Source organism: Vulpes vulpes, chromosome X (genome assembly GCF_048418805.1).
Source record: "Vulpes vulpes isolate BD-2025 chromosome X, VulVul3, whole genome shotgun sequence".
Classification (NCBI taxonomy): Eukaryota; Metazoa; Chordata; class Mammalia; order Carnivora; family Canidae; genus Vulpes; species Vulpes vulpes.
Genome location: NC_132796.1, coordinates 27880536 through 27902272, shown reverse-complemented (window position 1 = coordinate 27902272; position 21737 = coordinate 27880536). Strand labels below are relative to the sequence as shown.

The 21737-nt window shown below is 35.9% G+C and overlaps 1 protein-coding gene across 2 annotated transcripts in view; it reads left to right on the top strand.

Moving 5' to 3' along the window:
- Window positions 1-21737, top strand: part of DMD (dystrophin) — a 2426617-nt gene that overhangs the window by 758179 nt on the left and 1646701 nt on the right. For both annotated transcript variants that reach the window (XM_072743155.1, XM_072743156.1), the window contains exon 5: window positions 18338-18430. In XM_072743155.1, coding sequence (XP_072599256.1) covers window positions 18338-18430 — 93 coding nt within the window. The remainder of the gene's footprint in view (window positions 1-18337; window positions 18431-21737) is intronic.

The following is a 21737-nucleotide window of genomic DNA, read 5'->3' as shown; positions in this document are numbered from 1 at the left end:
GATATGGGACTCAATCCAGGGTCTCCAGGATCAGGCCCTGGGCTGAAGACGCCGCTAAACCACTAAGCCACCTGGGCTGCCCAGAAGCTTCCTTTTGAAAGGCTACTTTATGGTAGTTTGAAAATCTTAGGTCAAGTTCATTTTGTTTTCTCCTTCCTTCTTAGGATCTTGTCCACTTTGGCCTATTCCTCTGCCATAAGTGATCAGTTTCAGCACATTCCTTGTTCTCAACTAGCAACTCAATTTGACTCCATGCCTCAGTTTCCTCTCCTTTCTCCGTCCTGACGTCTCACTTGTTCTCGTTATTCAAATGCCACTCAGAGCTTAGCTCTGTAGAGCTCAGACACCACATTTATGTTCTGATTTGCATTCTCTGTAGTGGCCGATTTAGCATGAAGTTATTTCTGCTATCAATAATTTATTTTCAAAACTACTTATTGAGAATAAAGTACTTCCAAGTGCAGTGATACCTTTATTACAATATTTGCTGAGAGCAAAGCTCATTTGTAATAAAGTTGGCCGTGGTTTAAAAAAGCAAACAAAAGAAAGTACAAAATCCTGTGAAATAGAGACTGACTGTACCAAGTGGTTAAGCTTGTCTACACCCCAGCTGAAGATATAAAACATAGCCACAGCTTGCATTTCATTGTTCCTTGCTGAAATTAGATAAAGCAGATAACAGGTAGCATGGAAACATCTCTCATATTGCCACTCTACCATTCCTTTACCCTTCTCCACTTTTGTGTGTGATAGTCTCCATCTGACTAGGTCTTTAACCCCATTGTCTCTCAAATGAAACATTTAATGGGTCATTTAAACTTGTTTATTAATAGATTTTTTACCCCTTAGGTATAAGTAAGTTCCAGTCAATGAGTTTCCTCTACCAGAGATTTGATGTTTTCATCATTTTATGTCAAATTGAATAATGAATGATTTTTTTCACTGTTAAAGGAATTTCACCATTAAAAGTCTGGTAGGGATATTTAACTGCCTATGGTGTTTTAAACTGCCCTCTGGATACATGATACCTGTCTTCTGTTAATTGGCTAATTCCACTTTGTTTTGTCTTCCATCCCAAGATTTCCATGTTTTGTTTTTTTTAAAGATTATTTATTCATTCCAGAGAGAAAGAGACAGAGACAGAGAGATAGAGAGCGAGAGAGCAAGGAGAACTAAAGAGAGAGGGATAAGTAGGAGCTTGATCCCAGGACCCTAAGATCATGATCTGAGCAGAAACCAAGAGCCAGACACTTAATCGACTGAGCCACCCAGGTGCCCCCAAGATTTCCATGTTTACATTTTATAATTCTCAATGTCCCTTTGAAGTCATAGAATATACTCCATCATTATTTTAAAGATTCATACAAAAAATGTAGTGTTGTTAATACATCCTGGGTGTACAGTATACCAGGACTTTACTGATTTAATATTAGCTGACACAGTTAACAAATCTCATACTCACGTTCAATACGTCACTCTCATCAATTGTCTATGACAAAGTGACAAATTTTTACCAAGTAACTTCAAATATACAATGTGAAGTAGCACAAAACAAATAAGATCATTTTTATACATTTAAACCACAAATCCAAAGTGAGTATTTAAGAGCCTAGGTTGAAAATTCAAATGTCAGCTATGTTCAAATATTCACTTAATCACATCATTGAAAATTGTCACTGAATTAGATTGAATGGTTGTCAAGTGTCACTGATCTGAAAAATGACATAGCAGTCACTCTTCCTGGCATATGATCTTAGATAAAGAGGTTTCCAAAGTGTTCTTTAAAACTAGTATTTTATGTGTTCTTTAAGTATTCAGAAACTTAAATAGCCATATAATACATATTTTGGAGTATGTCAGAATATAATATCTTTGACTAAATATAAACTGCTTCCATTTATTACTCATAAAATCCAGTGTTCAGATGTAAATTCCAAATTTTTAAGTTAATTCATGTTAGAAACTAAATTTTCAGTTCACACAATAGGACTATAATATGTCTGTACCTTATATATATTCATTTAAGGATCCAGAAGAAGTATATCCTTTTAACCCCACTACTCACTAACTCCAGGATTTTTGCCAGATGATCCCATGACTTAGGTTCCATTTCATCATCTCTGACATGTACTAATAGAAATGGTTGTACTTATTTCAAAATATTCTTTCATGGAATATAAAAATTGTATACAAGCATATAATGTAATCTGCAAATTTATATTCAGATGCAATGGGAAGTACTACTCTTAAAAATGAGGCTAATTCTCATTTAAAATAATTTCATAAGGTAAGTTGGTTATCCTTCCCAGGCCAGTGCGTTTCTTGCATTAAGGTAAAACAGTATTTTTTCTTGCATATTAAACTCAAAATTGAGGTAGCCATTTACCTATGACTTGTACACTTAGAGGTATTTGGAGATAATAATAATATGGCTTCAAGGTGTATTATAATTTAAAATTTCTTCTTAAAATGAATGTTAGTTATGTAACTTAAAAGTTTTTGGGGTTGCTACTGCCAATTTTTTCCTCGAAATTAGTATACATGACTCAAGGTTAGAAAGCTATGGATGGGGAAGCCTGGGTGGCTCAGTGGTTGAGCGTTTGCCTTTGGCTCAGGGTGTGATCCCAGAGTCCCAGGATCAAGTCCCACATCAGGCTCTCTGCATGGAGCCTGCTTCTCCCTCTGCCTGTGTCTCTGCTTCGCTCTCTGCGTGTGTCTGTCATCAATAAATAAATAAAATCTTTAAAAAACAAAGTTTTGGCTGTATAGGGTTCTGGTTTCATTAAAGCAACAGTCTGTATTGCTAGATATAAGACGTATAATATATAAAAATTCAAGTTGAATAATCTTGTATTGAAAGTGAATACATCTTTTCTTCTACATTGTGAAATTATTACTGAGGACAGCTTCCATTTTCTCAAATGATACCTTCTAGTACATAATATTCCATATAAGAAATTTTGCTTAGTGAGCTATAGGAACTACTTTGCCAAACGTTGAGTCCTGCATTTTATGACCAATGAAACTACCTGCATTGAAACCTCTACTTTGATATATTTGTTTTGATTTTCTTTTACTCCTTTACTGTTTCTATTTTCTCAACATTATGGGGTTTTTAAAACTCAACTGCTTCGAATCTTTATTGCCAAAGAGGCAGCGTATAAGCAAGTGAAAACACAGTTCCATTAAAAGAAGTACCTTGCGACAAATGATTATAATCATAAACACATCCAAAATACAGATAAACTGGAACTTATTTCACTAATCTTTAGGCAATTTGATAGAACAGTCCATTTTTTAAGTCTGTCTCCATCTTTAACACTTAACACGTGGCATATGGTGGCTGATCAAAAATATTTAACAAATGACTAAATATGTGTTAATCACTGAAAGTAAGGATAGTATCTTCATAGCAAGTACTGTACCCAGAACTAAGTCTTAGGATGTATTCTAGATCAAAATGTGATGCTAAAAGGTATTATCTAGTATAAACTTCTATATTTCTATAAAATTTTTGAAAATACTCTTTGGAAGATAGAGATATAACAGGGAATAAAGAAAACCTGCCAAGTGGAGATCCAAGTCCACAAGAGTCAATGCAGCCCACTCTTAAGGTTGTGTATATTGAACTATTAATCATCCAATTATGAAAGATTCAGTATATATGTTTCTCAATGGAAGAAAATAAGTATGATTTATGTGTATAAGTCTTAAAATTTTACATGAATTTTAAAGACAGTATAAAAGTACATGCTGCAGGACAGCAAAACTGCTTTTCCTGCATTTTTGATCATTTAAATGCATTATATTTGGAAGTATTACAAAAATACTTGAGGAATTTCTCTTGAATATGGAGAAGTCTCTTTAGCTTCACTGCACAATAGCCGATGTTTTAGAAAAAGTGCTTAACACATTTTATTTTATTATTTTATTATTTTTTATTGGTGTTCAATTTTCGAACATATAGAATAACACCCAGTGCTTATCCCATCAAGTGCCCCCCTCAGTGCCCGTCACCCAGTCACCCCCACCCCCCACCTACCTCCCTTTCTACCACCCCTTGTTCGTTTCCCAGAGTTAGGAGTCTCTCATGTTCTGTCTTCCTTTCTGATATTTCCCACTCATTTTTTCTCCTTTCCCCTTTATTCCCTTTCACTATTTTTTATATTCCCCAAATGGATGAGGCCATATAATGTTTGTCCTTCTCCGATTGACTTATTTCACTCAGCATACTACCCTCCAGTTCCATCCACGTCGAAGCAAATGGTGGGTATTTGTCGTTTCTAATGGCTGAGTAATATTCCATCGTATAACTAGACCACATCTTTATCCATTCATCTTTCGATGGACACTGAGACTCCTTCCATAGTTTGGCTATTGTGGACATTGCTGCTATAAACATTGGGGTGCAGGGGTCCCGGCAGCTTAACACATTTTAAAAGCAAATCTTATTTATCTAGAATGCTGGGATGGAATTCTCAGTTGTGAACAATTTGTCAGAAAGAAATGTAAGAGTATAAAAAAAGAAATAAGTAGAAGGTAGAAGCATCTGCATAAGGTCTAAGCATCAGGAGGGATCTTTATATGATAAATTCCAATGCATGGTATTTTCTTGTTAGTCACTGTTTAAGATTCTGGTTAAGGAAATCATCCAACTTTTAATGATGACATTTCATGGTTTCTTTTGAATTCTTGTCATTCTATGTAAAGTCATAAGATTTAATTTACAGCATTTTTTGGTTAAACTCACGTATTAAGGCTGATGAAGAAAAAAGGATGGCTTACCTTTGTCCCTTACCCCTTCCCTAATACAAAAAGTATTCAGATTGTATTCTGCATATCAAGGAACTAAAGTGACTTTTGCTCAGTGTAAATCCTTAAACCTGAAATGTCTTAAAGAACCATATCCTTTGAAACCCATGTGAGGAACCTCCTGCCCTAACCTAATTTCATTTGGGTGAATGATACAGGATGTGTTTTCATTAGTGCCTAGAGCTGTGAAATGTCCTGGGTGGTTGTCTAAAAAGGCAAGTGGCAGATATTGTTCATAGAAGAGATGATGGTTTCCATGTTAAATGAGATAACTCTACAACTTCCAAGTTAGAACTATAAATGTTTAAATGATTTACAAACTAAAAGTGGGAAAGTTTATCCATCTCCCTGCTACTGCAAAAGTTTAAAAAGCGAAGAAATTCATAAGAGCTTTATCATAGGAATATCACTCCCTTGCTGTTATTCATCTTTTTTCTTCCTTCTGCTCTGTCTTAAGAACTTCCATTTTTATTATTTGACCGGGCTACTGCGATTATTTTTATGTCAAATGTTCCTCATTCTAAAGTCAGTGTGTAGCATTTCAAGTTCAATGAACACATTCTGCTATTCCTCTTTCTGTAAAGCTAATTAAAAATAATATAAACTGGCCCAGATCAGTAATCTCCTTTCACTAAACCATCATATTTCAGATTTGCTTTAAATCTTATGATTTTCATCAGTATTCTTAAATCTTAAATATATCAATATAATATATATAAATCCTTTTACTATAACTGTCATGGGATATATAAATTTGGCTTGTAGAAAATATTATTGACAATGCTAGATTGCATCTATGCCCTGAAGGAACCTGTTGTAAAATAAAACCTGGGATAAAACAAACATTGCTTTCTTGAATAAACAATGAAAAAGAATTGCTCCTCATAGCCCAGTGGTTAGCACACTCATTTAGGAGGTAGAGCACTAAGAAGTAACAGTGCTCTCTAAAATATTATTTCAGAGATATATGGTAAATAATATGTGTGTGTGTGTGTATATATATATTTGCAGATGCTAAGCATCATATTTATTTTTTACTTTATTTAAAATCAATTAATTAACATATATATTAGTTTCAGAGGTAGAGTTCATTGATTCATCAGTTGCATAGAACACCCAGTGCTCATTACTTCGCCTATCCTCCTTAATGCATATCACGCCGTTACCCCATACCCCCATACACCTGCCCTCCAGCAACCCTCAGTTTCTCTCCTAGAGTTAAGAGTCTCTCATGGTTTGCCTCCCTCTCTGATTTTCTTATTTATTTTTCCCTCTTTTCCCTTATGTTCATCTGTTTTGTTTCTTAAATTCTACATATGAGTGAAATCATATGATATTTATCTTTCTCTCATTGACTTATTTCACTTAGCATAATACTCTCTACTTCCATCCCCGTTGTTGCAAATAGTAAAGTTTCATTCTTTTTGATGGCTGAGGAATATTCATTCATATCTATCTATCATCTATCTATCTCACATCTTCTTGATCCATTCATCTGTCAATAGACATCTGGGTTCTTTCCATAGTTTGGCTATTGTGGACATGGCTGCTATAAACATTGGGGTACATGTGCCCTTTTGAATCACTTTGTTTGTATCCTTCTGGATAAATACCCAGTAGTGCAATTCCTGGGTCATAGGGTAGCTCTATTTTTAACTTCTGGAGGACCCTTCATCCCGTTTTCCAGAGTGGCTGCACCAGCTTGCATCCCCACCAACAATGTAAGAGGGTTCCTCTTTCTCTGCATCCTCATCAACATCTGTGGGTTCTTGACTTGTTAATTTTAGCCATTCTGACAAGTGTGAGGTGGTATCTCATTGTGGTTTTGATTTGTGAAATACTTATATATTAACCTTAGAATTACTAACTAGATATTTTTGTACAAAATAAAGTACTTTAGTCAAAGTACTGGTGTGGTCACAAAAAAGAAATTCCCTCTAGTCTGTGTCCTCACATGACAACAATAGACTACTATATTTCAAAAGCTAATTCATTAGGTTTCCTACATGCTTTTTTTGCATTCTGACTCAAGGGATATTGTCCCAAGAGTTCACATTTAAATATTCTATTAGAGCCATAAGAAGATTCCATTATGGCAAGTCAAATGGTGAGAATTTTCTATCCTCTAAAATTGTTTGAATAAAGCATCGTGCACAGAGATTGCTGTAAAACTCTGAGCCAGAATGTAATGTTACTTTGTGAGTGAAGTCTAAAGCCTGTTTGTAGGAACTCATAAGTCCAATTTTCATGTGTAGGTGAACTTTTGTCTGCAAAAATTCAATGCATGCTATTTAATTTTCGCATACAATATCAATTTTCACACTTATTCATTTAGTATCAGATGTTTCATTCTGCTGAACAGGAAAACATAACTTTGGGTGTCTTATGTGACTTCAACATTGAATTACCTGCTATCTAGTGCTTGTTACAATGCGCACACACACACACACACACACAGGATCCATATATTATCATATATGTTACATAAATGTTTTTTTTTTGTTTTGCTTACTAGACCTACACACAATTATTCATTTAACACATATTTTAACATATTTCAGTCTTTGTTTTTCCTTTCCATAGTTAGTTAGAAATTGGACTGAGAATCCTTGAAAGATATAACTCCAAGGCAGATATTAGAAAGATATTTAAAAGAAGCCATTGTGCATGTGATTATTTAAGAGTAGCAAGTAATGATTTTTTTAATAAGGACCTCATTCATAGCTACATAGGAAATATGGCATTATAAAAACACCAAGCATATGAGAATTTAGAGTCAAAATGGGATAGACTGTCGATATAAGCATTCAATAGTAACAAGACCATGAACAGTATGTTTTAGGCAACAAAATACCCCTCCCTCTTCTAGAGCCTTAGTGACTATGAATTTCTTATAGTCCTTGGTAATTTGAAGAAGAGTTGTACAGCAAGAGACAAAACATAACCCAAACAAATAATATTCCTTGTCTACATGGTGGTGTGCAATATTTATTAATTTAGAGACAGCCTATTAAAGCACTTCATGAAGAATTCTCTAGATTTAATTAAGGAATTATCTCTCCTATCCAGACTTGGTTTTAAATCTGATCTTGTGAAAGCTTCATGTACCTTTGACATTCTGTTTTCCTCTAGGTAAAACATATATAAAATAGTAACTATCTCACACTTTTACTGTGATGATGATATGCGTAGAGTGAAAGGTGTATTCGGGGAGAACCTTATAGGCTTAATGTTTTTTAAAGATAGAGACAAAATAGGTATATATCTTAAGACATTATAAGAAGAAAAACAATAATGAAAAGTAAATTCAAAATAAAAGACTGAAAAATATAGGTGGGATTGCATTCAAAAGCTAGCTCTTTGAATAGATCAACAAGAGAGATAAATCTCTTCTAATCCTAACAAAAGAAAATAAGAAGAGAATGAAAAATAGAAGAGATTAGTAATGAGAAAGGATGTGTAACCACAGATTCAGAAGAAACTGAGAGAATACTACAAGCAATTCTGTGAAGCTAATTTTGAAAAATCTGGGACATGGATGATTTCCTAGAACAATGAAAATTACTAAAATTGACATAAGAGTAGCAGAAAATTAAACTAGACTAATTACCTCTGAAAACATTGGTAAGTATTAGAGATCTACCATGGAAATATATGCCAGGATTCTTCACATATGAATTTAACCTAATCCTGAAAGAATAAGTAATTCCTATATTTTAAGGTATTCCAAAGCATATAAGAAGATAAAACCCTGCAATTCCTTTTGTGATGTCAGAATAACCATAGTACCAACAGTCAATAAACATAAAATAAAATACATTATACATTTATATGTATAAGACAATCTCACTCATGAATATGAATATAAAATTAGATTGTTGAACTATATAAAATTGATTAAATCATATCTTAAATGTGGTAAGTACTCAATAAATGTTATCTATTAGTAGCAAAGAGCTCTTAAAATTAAGAAGGAAAAGAAAACTAACCTATAGAAAATGAATAAGCCATATTAACAGTTTACAGATGAAATTGAAATAATCAGTCATACAAAAAGATATTCCAAATGTACTAGGAATCATGGAAATAAATTAACAAGGCATTATCTTTTCGCTCATTAGACAGGCAAAATGAAAAGGCAAAAACATCTATTGCTGGTAAGAGAGGAGCCTATTCATATACATCGCTGGTTAAAAGACATGCTAAAACCTTTTTATAAAGAAAAACCTACCAAAATCTAAAAAAATGTATACATTTGGTCTAGTAAATACATTCCTGGGAATAGCTATTATAACAATAAAAACATCAGTTATCTGGGGATGTATATACAAGTTGTCCATTGCAATATTATATAAAGTAGCAAATTAAAACAAATATTACAAGTATAGAAACAAAGTGAATGTCCACTAACATGGGACTGGCTAAATACTCTAGGATACAACCAAACTATTAACTATTATGCAGCCATTAAAATGAATGAATAAAATGGATTATTGTTTGGTAAAAGCAATAATGAATAGAATCTGAATAATATGCCATTTTTGGTAGAATATAAAACCCTATAGATTTGTGCCACATGCAGTGATCATATGAATAGGAGAAGAATATGAAACTTTTTTTTAGGTCAGATTAGGAAAGAAGTCAGGGAAAGAAATAGAGGCAAACAAAACGGAAAAGAGCTTGCTTCAAGAAAGGTGGGAGAGATGCATGTATGAGATCTCATGCATTTGTGTAAAATATATTCATGTGACTATATATAAAGCAATAAAATATTTCTAAAATGAACAAAAGTAGACTATATATACACACACACACACACACACACACACACACACACACACATAAATAAAAAACAGCTCAAAAATTTGCCTATAGTTTGATACTCAAAAAATGGTTATGGTTGTGTTTCTTACAACCCAAATACAGGATGTCAAAATACCCCCTTATGGCAGCTTGACTTGATCAAGTTTGGAACTTTAGAAAGGAATGATGACTGGTACTAATTGCAGTGTGCTAAAAGCCACCTCCTAAGGCATACAAAATAGAGAATATATGAGTGAAACACCATTTATAAACCATGGTACTCACTCATTATGCTCCAGGGCAAGGACCACCAGTGAAACAGAGGTGGTCCCTGCCATAGTAGGACCTGATGATATAGTGAGTGATACTGGCAATAAAAAAAGTAAACTAACAAAATATAATTTTAAATCAACAAAGTTACATAAATTGGATTGCATCATTGTAACTTTCTATAGACTGCACAAAACTAAGATTTAATACTCTGCTCTTCTGTTTACTGAAAGCTGACAATGGAAATGGCTCTATGGTTATCACCATGTTACTTGTCAAGTTGTAATTAAAGATACAGTATGTTATTATAAAATGCACATTTGTTAGAGCTCAGAATTGGGAAAAAGGTGGTTGTCCCTGAGAAAAATTTAAGCTTCCTTGTATTAGTTTAAGACATCTATAATTGATCTATGCTATCTTTTTTTTAAGATTTATTTATTTATTCATGATAGACACACACACACACACACACAGAGAGAGAGAGAGAGAGAGAGGCGGAGACACAAGCAGAGGGAGAAGCAGGCCCCATGCCGGAAGCCCAACACGGGACTCGATCCCAGGACTCCAGGATCGCACCCTGGGCCAAAGGCAGGTGCCAAACAGCTGAGCCACCCAGGGATCCCCCCCTATGCTATCTTTTTTAGGGCCTGTAACAGTTAGCCAACATCTGCACAACTTTTCTGCTACTATTGCCTCTCTACTTCATTAACTCCTCCCTATCAGTCAGTTCCTTATATGAATTGAGAATTAAGTATTCTTCATAATCCTGTCCCAGATTGTTTAACAATTTCACCCCATGCCACATTGTCCCTGAGCCCAATACTTATAATTCTCAATCAGGCAATATCCTTTACTCTATCCCCATATCTTTAGGTATGTGGGATCTTCATGGCAGGCCTCCACCTGCCACATTCTTTCTTCTAGCCTTCATGTTCCTTCCTTCACAGATTCAATCAATATTGAATATTTTGTCAAATGCTTTCTCTGCATCTATTGAGAGGATAATATGGTTCTTGTTTTTTCTCTTGTTGATGTGATCTATCACATTGATTGTTTTACAAGTGTTGAACCACCCTTGCATCCTGGGGATAAATCCTACTTGGTCATGGTAAATAATCTTCTTCATTTACTGCTTGATCCTATTGGCTAGTATCTTGTTGAGAATTTTTGCATGTGTGTTCATCAGGGATATTCGTCTATAAATTCTCCTTTCTGGTGGGGTCTTTGTCTGATTTTGGAATCAAGGTAATGCTGGCCTCATAAAGCGAGTTTGGAAGCATTCCATCCCTTTCTATCCTTCAAAACAGCGTTAGTAGAATAGGTATTGTTTCTTCTTCAAACGTTTGATAGAATTCCCCTGGGAAGCCATCTGGCCCTGGACTTTTGTGTCTTGGGAGGTTTTTGATGACCGCTTCAATTTCTTTGCTGGTTATTGACCTTTTCAGGTTTCTGTTTCTTCCTGTTACAGTTTTGGTAATTTGTGGTTTTCCTGAAATGCATCCATTTCTTCTACATTGCCTAATTTGTTGGCATATTGCTGCTCCTAATATGTTTTAAAAATCGTTTGTATTTCCTTTGTATTGGTTGTGACCTTTCTTGTGAATTTATTAGAGTCTTTTCTCTTTTGTTTTTAATAAGGTTGGCTAATGGTTTACCTATCTTATTAATTCTTTCAAAGAACCAACTCCTGGTTTTGTTGATCTGTTTTACAGTACTTCTAGTCTCTATTTCATTGAGTTCTGTTCGAATCTTTATTGCCTCTCTTCTTCTGCTTGGTGTAGGTTTTACTTGCTGTTGTTTCTCCAATTCATTTAGATGTGAGGTTAGCTTGTATATTTGAGTTTTTTCCAATTTTTCAAGAGAGGCTTGTATTGCAATATATTTCCCTCTTAGGACTGCTTTTGCTGTATCACAAAGATTTTTAACAGTTGCATCTTCATTTTCATTAGTTTCCATGAATCTTTTTAATTCTCTAATTTCCTGGTTGACCCATTGATCTTTTAGTAGGATGCTCTTTAACCTTCATTTGTTTGAGTTTCTTCCAAATTTGTTCTTGTGATTGAATTCTAGTTTCAAAGCATTGTGGTCTGAGAATATGCAGGGGACGATCTTAATCTTTTGGTATTGTTTGAGACCTGATTTGTGACCCAGTGTGTGGTCTATTCTGGAGAGGGTTCCATGTTCACTTGAGAAGAATGTGTATTCAGTTGCATTCAGATGGAAAGTTCTGTGTATATCTGTGAAATCTCTTTGGTCCAGTTTATCATTTAAGGGCCTTGTTTATTTGGTGATGTTCTGTTTAGAAGTACTTGTCATTTGCTGAAAGTGCCGTGTTGAACTCTCCTACTATTAGTGTATTATTTATCTATCTCTACTTTATTAATTGATTGATATACTTGGCATCTCCCACATTAGGGGCATAAATATTCATGATTGTTAGGTCTTCTTGCTGGATAGACCCTTTAAGTGTGATATAGTGTCCCTCTTCATCTCTTACTACAGTCTTTGTGATAAACTTTAACTTATCTGACATGAGGATTGCTACTCCAGCTTTTTTTTGAGGACCATTTGAATGGTAAAATGGTTCTCCACCCCTTCATTTTCAGGCTGGAGGTGTCTTTAGGTCTCAAATGTCTCTTGTAGACAGCAAATAGATGGGTCTTGCTTTTTTATACAGTCTGAAACCCTGTGTCTTTTGATGGGGTCATTTAACCCATTCACATTCAGAGTAACTATTGAAAGATATGAATTTAGTGTCATCGAATTACCTATTCAGTTCCTGTTTTTGTGGATTATGTCTTTGGGCTTCCTTTCTTTTATAGGGTTCCCCTTAATATTTCTTGCAGAGCCTGTTTGGTGGTCACATATTCCTTCAGTTTCTGCCTATCTTGGAAGCTCTTTATCTCTCCTTCTATTCTGAATGACAGCCTTGCTGGATAAAGTATTCTTGGCTGCATGTTCTTCTCGTTTAGTACCCTGAATATATCCTGCCAGCCCTTTCTGGCCTGCCAGGTCGCTGTGGAGAGGTCTGTGTTAATCTGATATTTCTCCCCATTAAAGTTAAGAATCTCTTGTCTTGCACTGCTTCAAGAATTTTCTCTTTATCTTTGAAATTTGCAAGTTTCACTATTAAATGTCGAGGTATTGAATGGTTTTTATTGATTTTTTAGGGGTCCTCTCAGTCTCTTGGATCTAAATGTCTGTTTCCTTCCCCAGATTTGGGAAGTTCTCAGCTATGATTTGTTCAAATATGCTTTGTGTTCCTCTCTCTCAGTCTCTTCTGGAATCTCAATTAGATGTATATTCTTCCTTCTCAAGCCATCATTTATTTCCTTAAGCCTTTCTCAAGGGGTTTTAATTATTTTTCTCTTTTTCCTCGGCTTCCTTCCTTACCATCAGTTTGTTGTCTATGTCACTCACTCTCTCTTCCACCTCATTAACCCTAGCAGTTAAAACATCCAGTTTGGATTGCATCTCATTTAATCTATTTTTAATTTTGGCCTGATTAGATCTCAATTCTGCTGTAACAAAGTCTCTAGAGTCCTTTATGTTTTTTTTCAGAGCCACCAATAACTTTATAATTGTACTTCTGAATTGAATTTCTGACATCATATTGAAATCCAAATTCTGTAACTATGTGGCAGAGAGTACTGTTTCTGGTTCTTTCTTTTCTGGTGAATTCTTCCTTCTAGTCATTTTGTCCAGTGCAGAGTGGCTGTTTAGGCGGGCTGAGTCAAAAATATCAACCACGACCCAAGTAAAATATACCCTAGATGATTCTGAAGAGGTTAGAGACCAGAAAATAAAAGAAAAAGAAGAACGGAACAAGATAAAAGGACCACTAAAGTGAAAAACAGATTTTAAAACAAAGTAGTAAAAATAAAAAGCCAAAAACAAAGAAGAAGAAAAAAGAAAAAGAAAAAAAAGTAAAGAAAAGAGGAAAAAGAGAAATAAAAGGGGGGATGGTGGTGGTGAGGAAATGGTAGTGGAGAGAGAATATAGTCTACCTGAGGGGTCCTAGAGGGTGATCTTCTTGGTTCTGAGTGTATTTTGTTCTGTATGTTAGAAGATGCTTAACCCCAAATTTATATAAACCAGAAATAGTTATATAAAGCCCCAACATTGACCACCAAAACATAAACAAGATAAAAGAGGAGGAAAGAATGGGAGGAAGAGAGAATTTAATCTCACAGAATGCCAACAGGGTGTTCCACTTGGTTCTGGGTGTATGCTGGTTGTGTTTTAGAAGGTACTAACTTCCACCACTGTAAAACAAAATGAGGCAGAAAAAACAAAAAAACAAAAGCCCATATGCCGTATATCTACCAAAATTAAATTGAATACACTGAAGGGAATCCAGAAGTGAAAAATATATCTAAGACATGTCATTGTAGAAATATGTAAGTCAAAAAGGAAAAAACTTGAAAATGAAGAGCTGGTAATATATTGTAGTTAAGGTGGGAAAAGAGAAAAAATATTGGAAATTTTTAATCTGATATAAAAATGAGTCATAATGGAAAAAGAAAAAAAGTAAAAAAGGACTCTCTAGTTCTATATACTATTTTCCCTCAGTCCTGTAGCTTTCCAGCACTTCTTGGTCAAGAACTTGCTCTTACCCTGTTCTTCCAGCTGGTCTTCTGGGGGAGGGTCTGCTGTGCTGGTTTTCAGGGCCTGGGCCCAGATGCCCCGCCCCCTGCTGGGTGCCGGGCTCAGTGGGAGCTGTTTACCCCATGAGGCCTTTGTTCCCTGGAGGCCCTGCCTCTCCCAGGCACAGAGTGATACAAGGAGGAAAAGCAACGCTGGCCGCAGCTAGATTTCCAGATCTGGAGTCAAGCTCCCCGTGAGTAACTAAAGCAGTCTCCCGGTCCTCACTGGCCTAGATGCTCCCAGGGCCAGCGTGGGTGCACTGATCTGCACAGCTTGTGGGGTGCCAGGAAAGTTCTTGCTGTCCTGCATCCTCCTTGCTTCCTCCTGTCCCGGGGGGAATGCAGGATCGACAGCTTTGTCCACTTGGGCACCCTGGGATCTGGGGCCCGTGCTGCTGAACCTGTGCCTACGGGGACCATCTCTCCCAAAGGGAACAAGGTATAGCCACCTCCCTCCGGAGCCAGCCTGCCTAACCAACTGGCTTCTCCCAAATGCCCCGGAGGGTTGCAGTTCTCCAGCCCTTTACCTTTAACGGACCCCGGTTTGTGGTGAGCTTTCCCCTGTGAGCCCCTCCTCTTTTAGTGACTCTGGGAATCTTGAGGCTTCATTGTCCCTTCTGTGATTCTGCCCAATTTCCCTGCTAAGCACTTTTCTGTCAGGGAAAATTCTGGTGCGGACTTTTAAAGTTCCCACTTCTCCAGGGCTCGGCTTTCCTGCCCCAGAGGCTCTCCCCGCTCCACTTTAACCTGGCTACTCGTGGTTCCCCTCCCCCATTTTATTCTTCCCCCCCCCCACCTTCCCACCTTGTTAGAGGCAAAAACTTTTCTCTCTGTAGCATTCCAGCTGTCCTCTCTTAAAATATCAGGTCGAATTCGTAGGTGTTCAGGATGTTTTGAAAGTTATTTAGGTGTTTGTGGGGCCAGATGAGTTGAGGACCCCTACTCTTCCACCATCGTCAACATGTAATATCTTATAATGGCAGTATTACTTTGACTTTGCTCTATCCAAGAAAGTCAAAGTCTTCATGTTAACTAGTTTTCAGGACTTCCATTTATCCACTCCTCAGCTGAACCTTAGTGAAATGTCCATTTACATACTACTTCAGGCTGACTCCGCTGTGAAGTCCATATGGTACCAATCCTCACATCTAATCTATTGCATAGCTCAGTAATATCCTCTACTATAAAGTATATTTGGAATTAAACTATGGACTTATACTTTGATCATCTATCTTTATTCAAGTGATTCTACATTCTTTTCTGTATTCTTTATTTGTTTTAAGCCATTAAACCAATAATGTTTATATAGTTGGGATACAAAAATAAATTTGAATATTTGATTATCCATTGGACCTGTAAGTAACTTTATAGAAGGCATAATTGGGAGTGATTTAACAATTATACCAAATGGTAGCCTTTTTATTGTTTTCACCTGGATTTCCCAGACAGCTTCATATTTTCAAGTTGTGATTAATAACATCTAGAAAATTTAGATGAATGATAAGGAATATAATTTATCATTGAGTGATAGAATGGTGGACCCTTCTTACTGAAGGAAGAAACTAATGGAAAAGACAGGTTGGAGTGACATGTAGACCAGTAAGGGTTTGGAGCCTTAGAAAATGAAAGGTTTAATCAAAATGACTCTTGGCTATTTAGAGAACATATCCATGGGAAGATGAGGATTAGGCAAGTCTCTCAGGTTGCTGCCCTTAGGGTAAGAAAAAATGGTAGGATCCTGGAGGCAGCCAAAAGAAATTCAACCAAAAGGATCAGTGAGCCAAGAATGGTAAATTGGGAAAGAAATATGAGTTACTTCTTAACCCTCACTCCTGCTCTGACAGTATCACATCCACTCTACAGGCCTTAATCTGAAGTTGCCTATTTACTTTACTGTGATATTTTCTCCTTTTAAAGTATCCCTGGATGTCCATTTCTTAGTTAAACTTTTTATTTTGAGATAATTGAAAATTCACATATAGTTGTAAGAAATAATACAGAGAGATCCTGTGTTCCTTTAGCCAAGCTTTACCTCAGTTGTGGTATACTGTAAAATTGTACGATGATATCACTACACATATCGACATTGATACAAGCCACCAATAGTATTCATATTTTTATTTATTTATTTATTTATTTATTTATTTATTTATTTATTTATTTATTTTAGTATTCATATTTCTTGAGTTTTACTTGCACTCAAGTATGCATGGACAGGTGCTTTAAACTCTGTACATTTTCACATCTGTGCATGTGTGTCTGTCTCTACCATCACAGACAAAATGCAGAACAGATTCATCACCACAAGGATCCACCACTATGCCATTTTAGAACCACATCCACCTACCCCACTCCCTCACCCTGATCTCTGGTATCAATTGCTTTAACTTTGTCTATTCAAAACCGTTATAGTTAATCATTGTATCTGGAACCCTTTGAGATTTGCCTTGTTTTTTTTTAACTCAGCATAATTCCTATGAGATTTACCCAAGTTGCTGCATTTATCAACAGTTTATTTTCATTGCAGAGTGGAATTCCATGGTATGGATGTACTACAGCTTGTTTAACCCTTCACCCCTGAAGAACAACTGGGCTGTTCTCCCAGATGGCTGTGTTTGACCATTACAAATAAAGCTGATATGAACATGTACACATAGGGTTTTGTATAAATATAAGTTTTCATTGCTTTGGGATAAATGCCCAAGAGCCCAATTGCTGGATTGTATGCTAAGCCCATGCTGAGTTTTTTTTTTTTTAAAGACTTATTTATTTATTTATTTATTTATTTATTTATTTATTCATGAGAGACACAGAGAGAGAGAGGCAGAGACATAGGCAGAGGGAGAAGCAGGCTCCTCGAGGGGAGCCCAATGTGGGACTTGATCCAGAAACTCTGAGACCACACCGAGCCAAAGGCAGATGCTCAGTCGCTGAGCCACCCACACGTCCCCCATGCTAAGTTTTGCAAGAAAGGACCAAAATGTTTTCCAGGCACTCTGGCCTGTACTATTTACATTTTCCCCAGCAATGCATGAGTGATCCAGTTTGTCCATATCCTCACTGGCATTTGATGTTGTCACTATTTAAAAATTTTAGCCACTATGATAAGTGCGTAGTGCTAGCTCATTGTGGTTATAATTTGCTTTTTCCTAATGGCTAATAATGTTGAACATCTCTTCATTCACCTATTTTATTTGCCTGATGCTTATGTTTATCCTGACTCCACCTAAAAATATTAGGAACATAAAGGACAGGAGATAGAATTAGCCTTAAAAAAAAGAGCCTGCCAGATTTTGATCCCCAAACTTAAAGCGAAGAGGGCTCCATTATTTATTAGAGTTCTAATATCTGTTTCTAAAGCAAGGCCATTTTAGTCAAATGCAGTCACCCCTAATTGTAATAGCACTCTTTTGAGCAAGATTAAAGGACTGAGGAAAATTTCTTTTTATTGAGTTTCAATTTTGTATTAGGAAGCATATCTTAATTTTAGGCATCCTTTATGAGTTATCATTGTTATACATTTTATTTGAAGATATTCTGATTGGCCTCTTTAATCTGCAGTCATCTGTTTATATACTAAAAGTACATTCATTTCCTATGTTTTTGCAAATGTGTTCAGGGGCACTTGTTTGTTAAAGAGAGTGCATTTACAAATGCATTTTGTTTCATTTTTAGATTATTTTTTTAAAAGCTGTAATACTGTAGGCTCTGAAAATAGCTAAATGCAATTACCTTCGCATTTTGTTTTCTTCCCAAATAGACATTTTGTCTCTTTCCTTTAAATGTTTTCCCTTTATCTTTAACAGGTTGATTTAGTGAACATTGGAAGTACTGACATAGTAGATGGAAATCACAAACTGACTCTTGGTTTGATTTGGAATATAATCCTCCACTGGCAGGTAAGAATCCTGATGAATGTTTTCTTGTTGTGAAAAATGTTTCTGATTCTTCCTTTCATTTTTATCCTTGACCTGCAAAACAGACATATATACCTCTGGCAATACAAAGCCCATCTCCATAGCACTGCCTTTTAAATGGGCACAACTGATGTCATTTGAGATGGGAAGGATCAGCAGATTATAAAACAGATTCTAGAACATTTGCAGGAATATTTTTCTAAATTTTACTTCAATGTGTGGAGATGAGACAAAAAAGACCAATCTCATCAATAGGTTAATAAAACTATTTTTTCACAAATATGTCTTTTATAACCCACCTATGCATGAATCTACATAGTTTTGCAATAAACTGTTAATCACTACCAAATGAATGAGACTGTGAATTTTTTGTATTCTCAATATAAATTAATGCCAGTAAAAGATTAGTGGGATATGATTATCTATATATATGTTATACATACAAATTAACTTCATAATCTGATTTGGGAATTGCATTTTTTTTCAGAACACTCAGCAAAAGGTTTTCTGAATGTCTATATATATATTGGACCTCTGCAAAACAGATCAAAGGTCATTTGGTTTTAGTTAAGAGTATGCATTTTTTCAGTCAGACCAACATGAACTTAAATTTCAACTCCCCCATTTACCATCTTATAGTGACATTGGGTATAATGAAATCCCCATTGGGGCTATAATCTCTTGCTGTCAAAACAGAAAAAAATAATAATTAACATGTATATTTCTTGTCAGAATTGAATGAGAGAATATCTGTAAAGCACTCAGTGTAGTACATCATTGTCACCATAGGTGTATCATATGAATAATTTTGATTTCTTGGAGTTTTCTACTCATATTTTAAGAATCTGGAGGAAAATTGGGATGTCTGGTCTTTTACTAGCAGTGATTAATTTCTTTATAAAACAGATTTTTATTTGTAATTTATGTATCATAAATTCACCCATTCTAAGTATAAAATTCAAAATGTATCAACTGGTTTAGTTCTCTTGCCCAGTGCCTCTCAAATTATTTTGAGTAAGGAACAGTTTTCCCCCCCAATCTGTCAAAGCTTTTGGGATTTTTACAGGATTGTATAATCATAAGAACAATCTAATTTTAGCATACTTCCACCAACCTAAAAACAAATCTTGTCTCTTTATAGTCACTCCCCACTCCAAACCCCAGCACTGGGCAACCATTTATCTGTTCCTATGTCTGTCTTTTTGGATATTTCATGTCAATGAAATGATATAGTAAGTGTTCTTTTATACCTAGTTTCTTTCACTGAACATAGTATTTGAGGTTTATCCTCATTGTAGCAAGTATCTCTACTTCATTTAGTAGGGTTGACTTAACTTGAATTGTACTTTGCTCCTGCTCAGAGTCAGTAGGTAGACCAGAGGTTACCTATTCAACTCTGTAGTTGAAATGAGCCCCATATTGACCCAGTTGAATCCCCTACCTTTTTATTCCAAATACTCTGAACAGGCTCAATCCTAATTCACAGCCATATGGGAAGAGATAGAGGACAGCATAGTGGATGACAACAGAAAATAGACCATAAGAACCACAAATGAACCTGAGATTCCCAATTCTGGGATTTTTCCATATAGCGATAGTATCAAGTAGAACCAGCAAGCCAACATAGGACCCTTCACCAAACTGGTTTACTCCTGTTGCTTTGTCTTGAGAAAAGAACAGTTTTTCCCTCTTTTTCATTGTAAATTATAATAAAACTGAAGCATTACAAAAATGAAATAAAAAGACACACAAAACCCAAGTCATTTTATAATTAAACTCAACAGACATATGTAGGACCTTGTAAAATTGTTGCAGAAGTTTCTAATGGACTATCAATTGATTTGTCTTATGGCGTGGTAACAAATGGTTCATGGAGGGACCCCATCTCGCAGAAGACACTAAAGTTGTGTAGATGGAAAAGTTAGGCATGCACAGAGACCAGAAGGCAATTTTAATTGTATTTTTCATCCAGACTATATTTCATAGACAAACACTTTCTTGTTTTCTCAAAACCCTTTCCAACTCCATCTCAACTCACTGCAATATAGTTTCAAAACTACCCTGATACTTTTTTCATTTGCTTATGAGCTTGCTCATTTTTAATAATTAACATATGGAGGGGCTTTCACATTTGGGAATATCAGAAGGAATGCTTTTGTAGTCTTTCCTTGTCTGAGACCTCTCTTATAGTCGTCTGTTGTTTTACTCCTGTGTCCTTGAATCACCATATCTTTGTGATTGCAAGGATGTAGACTCTTCTCAGCCTCTGCCTCCTTATCTTATCTCTCTTCTATCACACTGCTTGGTCCTTTTAAAACTACTAAACACACTTAAAAAATTCTTTCTGCTCAGTACTCTTCATCATAACCCATTGAATCCTAAAAGGTATTTTCACCAAGAGTACATATTTGCCTTCCTATCAAGTAGTCAAAGAAGCCCTTGAATCTCAGCAGAGATTAAAGGACACTCTGGCCAACCTTAGGTATTTTCCTGATCTATCAGATTGAGAATGACATTAAGAGATGGAAAGATGTGAATCTTCTGTTCCAGTGCCACATACTATGTTATTAATAGTGCCATGGAGGACTTCTCTTTGAACTTGTAAAAGGTCAGGAATGCCTACCCTCTCTCTCCTATCACTGTTTTTCCAGTTTCCATGTACATAAAATTGTTAGCCTGAAAAGTAATGCCTATATTGAGGAATAAGCAGCTTGAACAAAGTTGTGAAGTTGACGGTTTGTGTTTGGCATCTTTTTCTTCCTTCTTTTTTAAGTGCAAACCATCCTTTTTAGGGTGGTCAGTTTGGTTCTGACAACCAGCTAGAGATACAAACATACCCTGTTAACAATGGTGTGCTCTCATAGGTCAGATCTGACCTTTGCTGGCTAAGTCAAAGGAAATATTCAAATCCAGGGCTACTTTACACTGCAATATTTATTTACTTATTATTTGCCCATCATGCAGGAGAAAAATGGGTTTTACGTTGATGGAAGACCTTGTTATAAACTGCCTACCTAGTATCCTGTGTGCATTAGTCTTCTTCACACACAGCCTTTCTTTGTAGAAGAATTATCCCTACCCGTCTTTACTCCTACCCCTTCACCATGACTCCTTTTCATCACGGGATGGACCGTGGGAAGTAGATGTTGAATTGAGCAGGCAGGACATTAATTGAAGCATACCTTTGGGACCAGCACTTGAGGAGGGAAGAAGTTAGCTGAAGGGAGAAGCACTGGAGCTATGATGTACACCCAGCCACAGTGGTTTTCAACCCCACTGGGAACTGGGA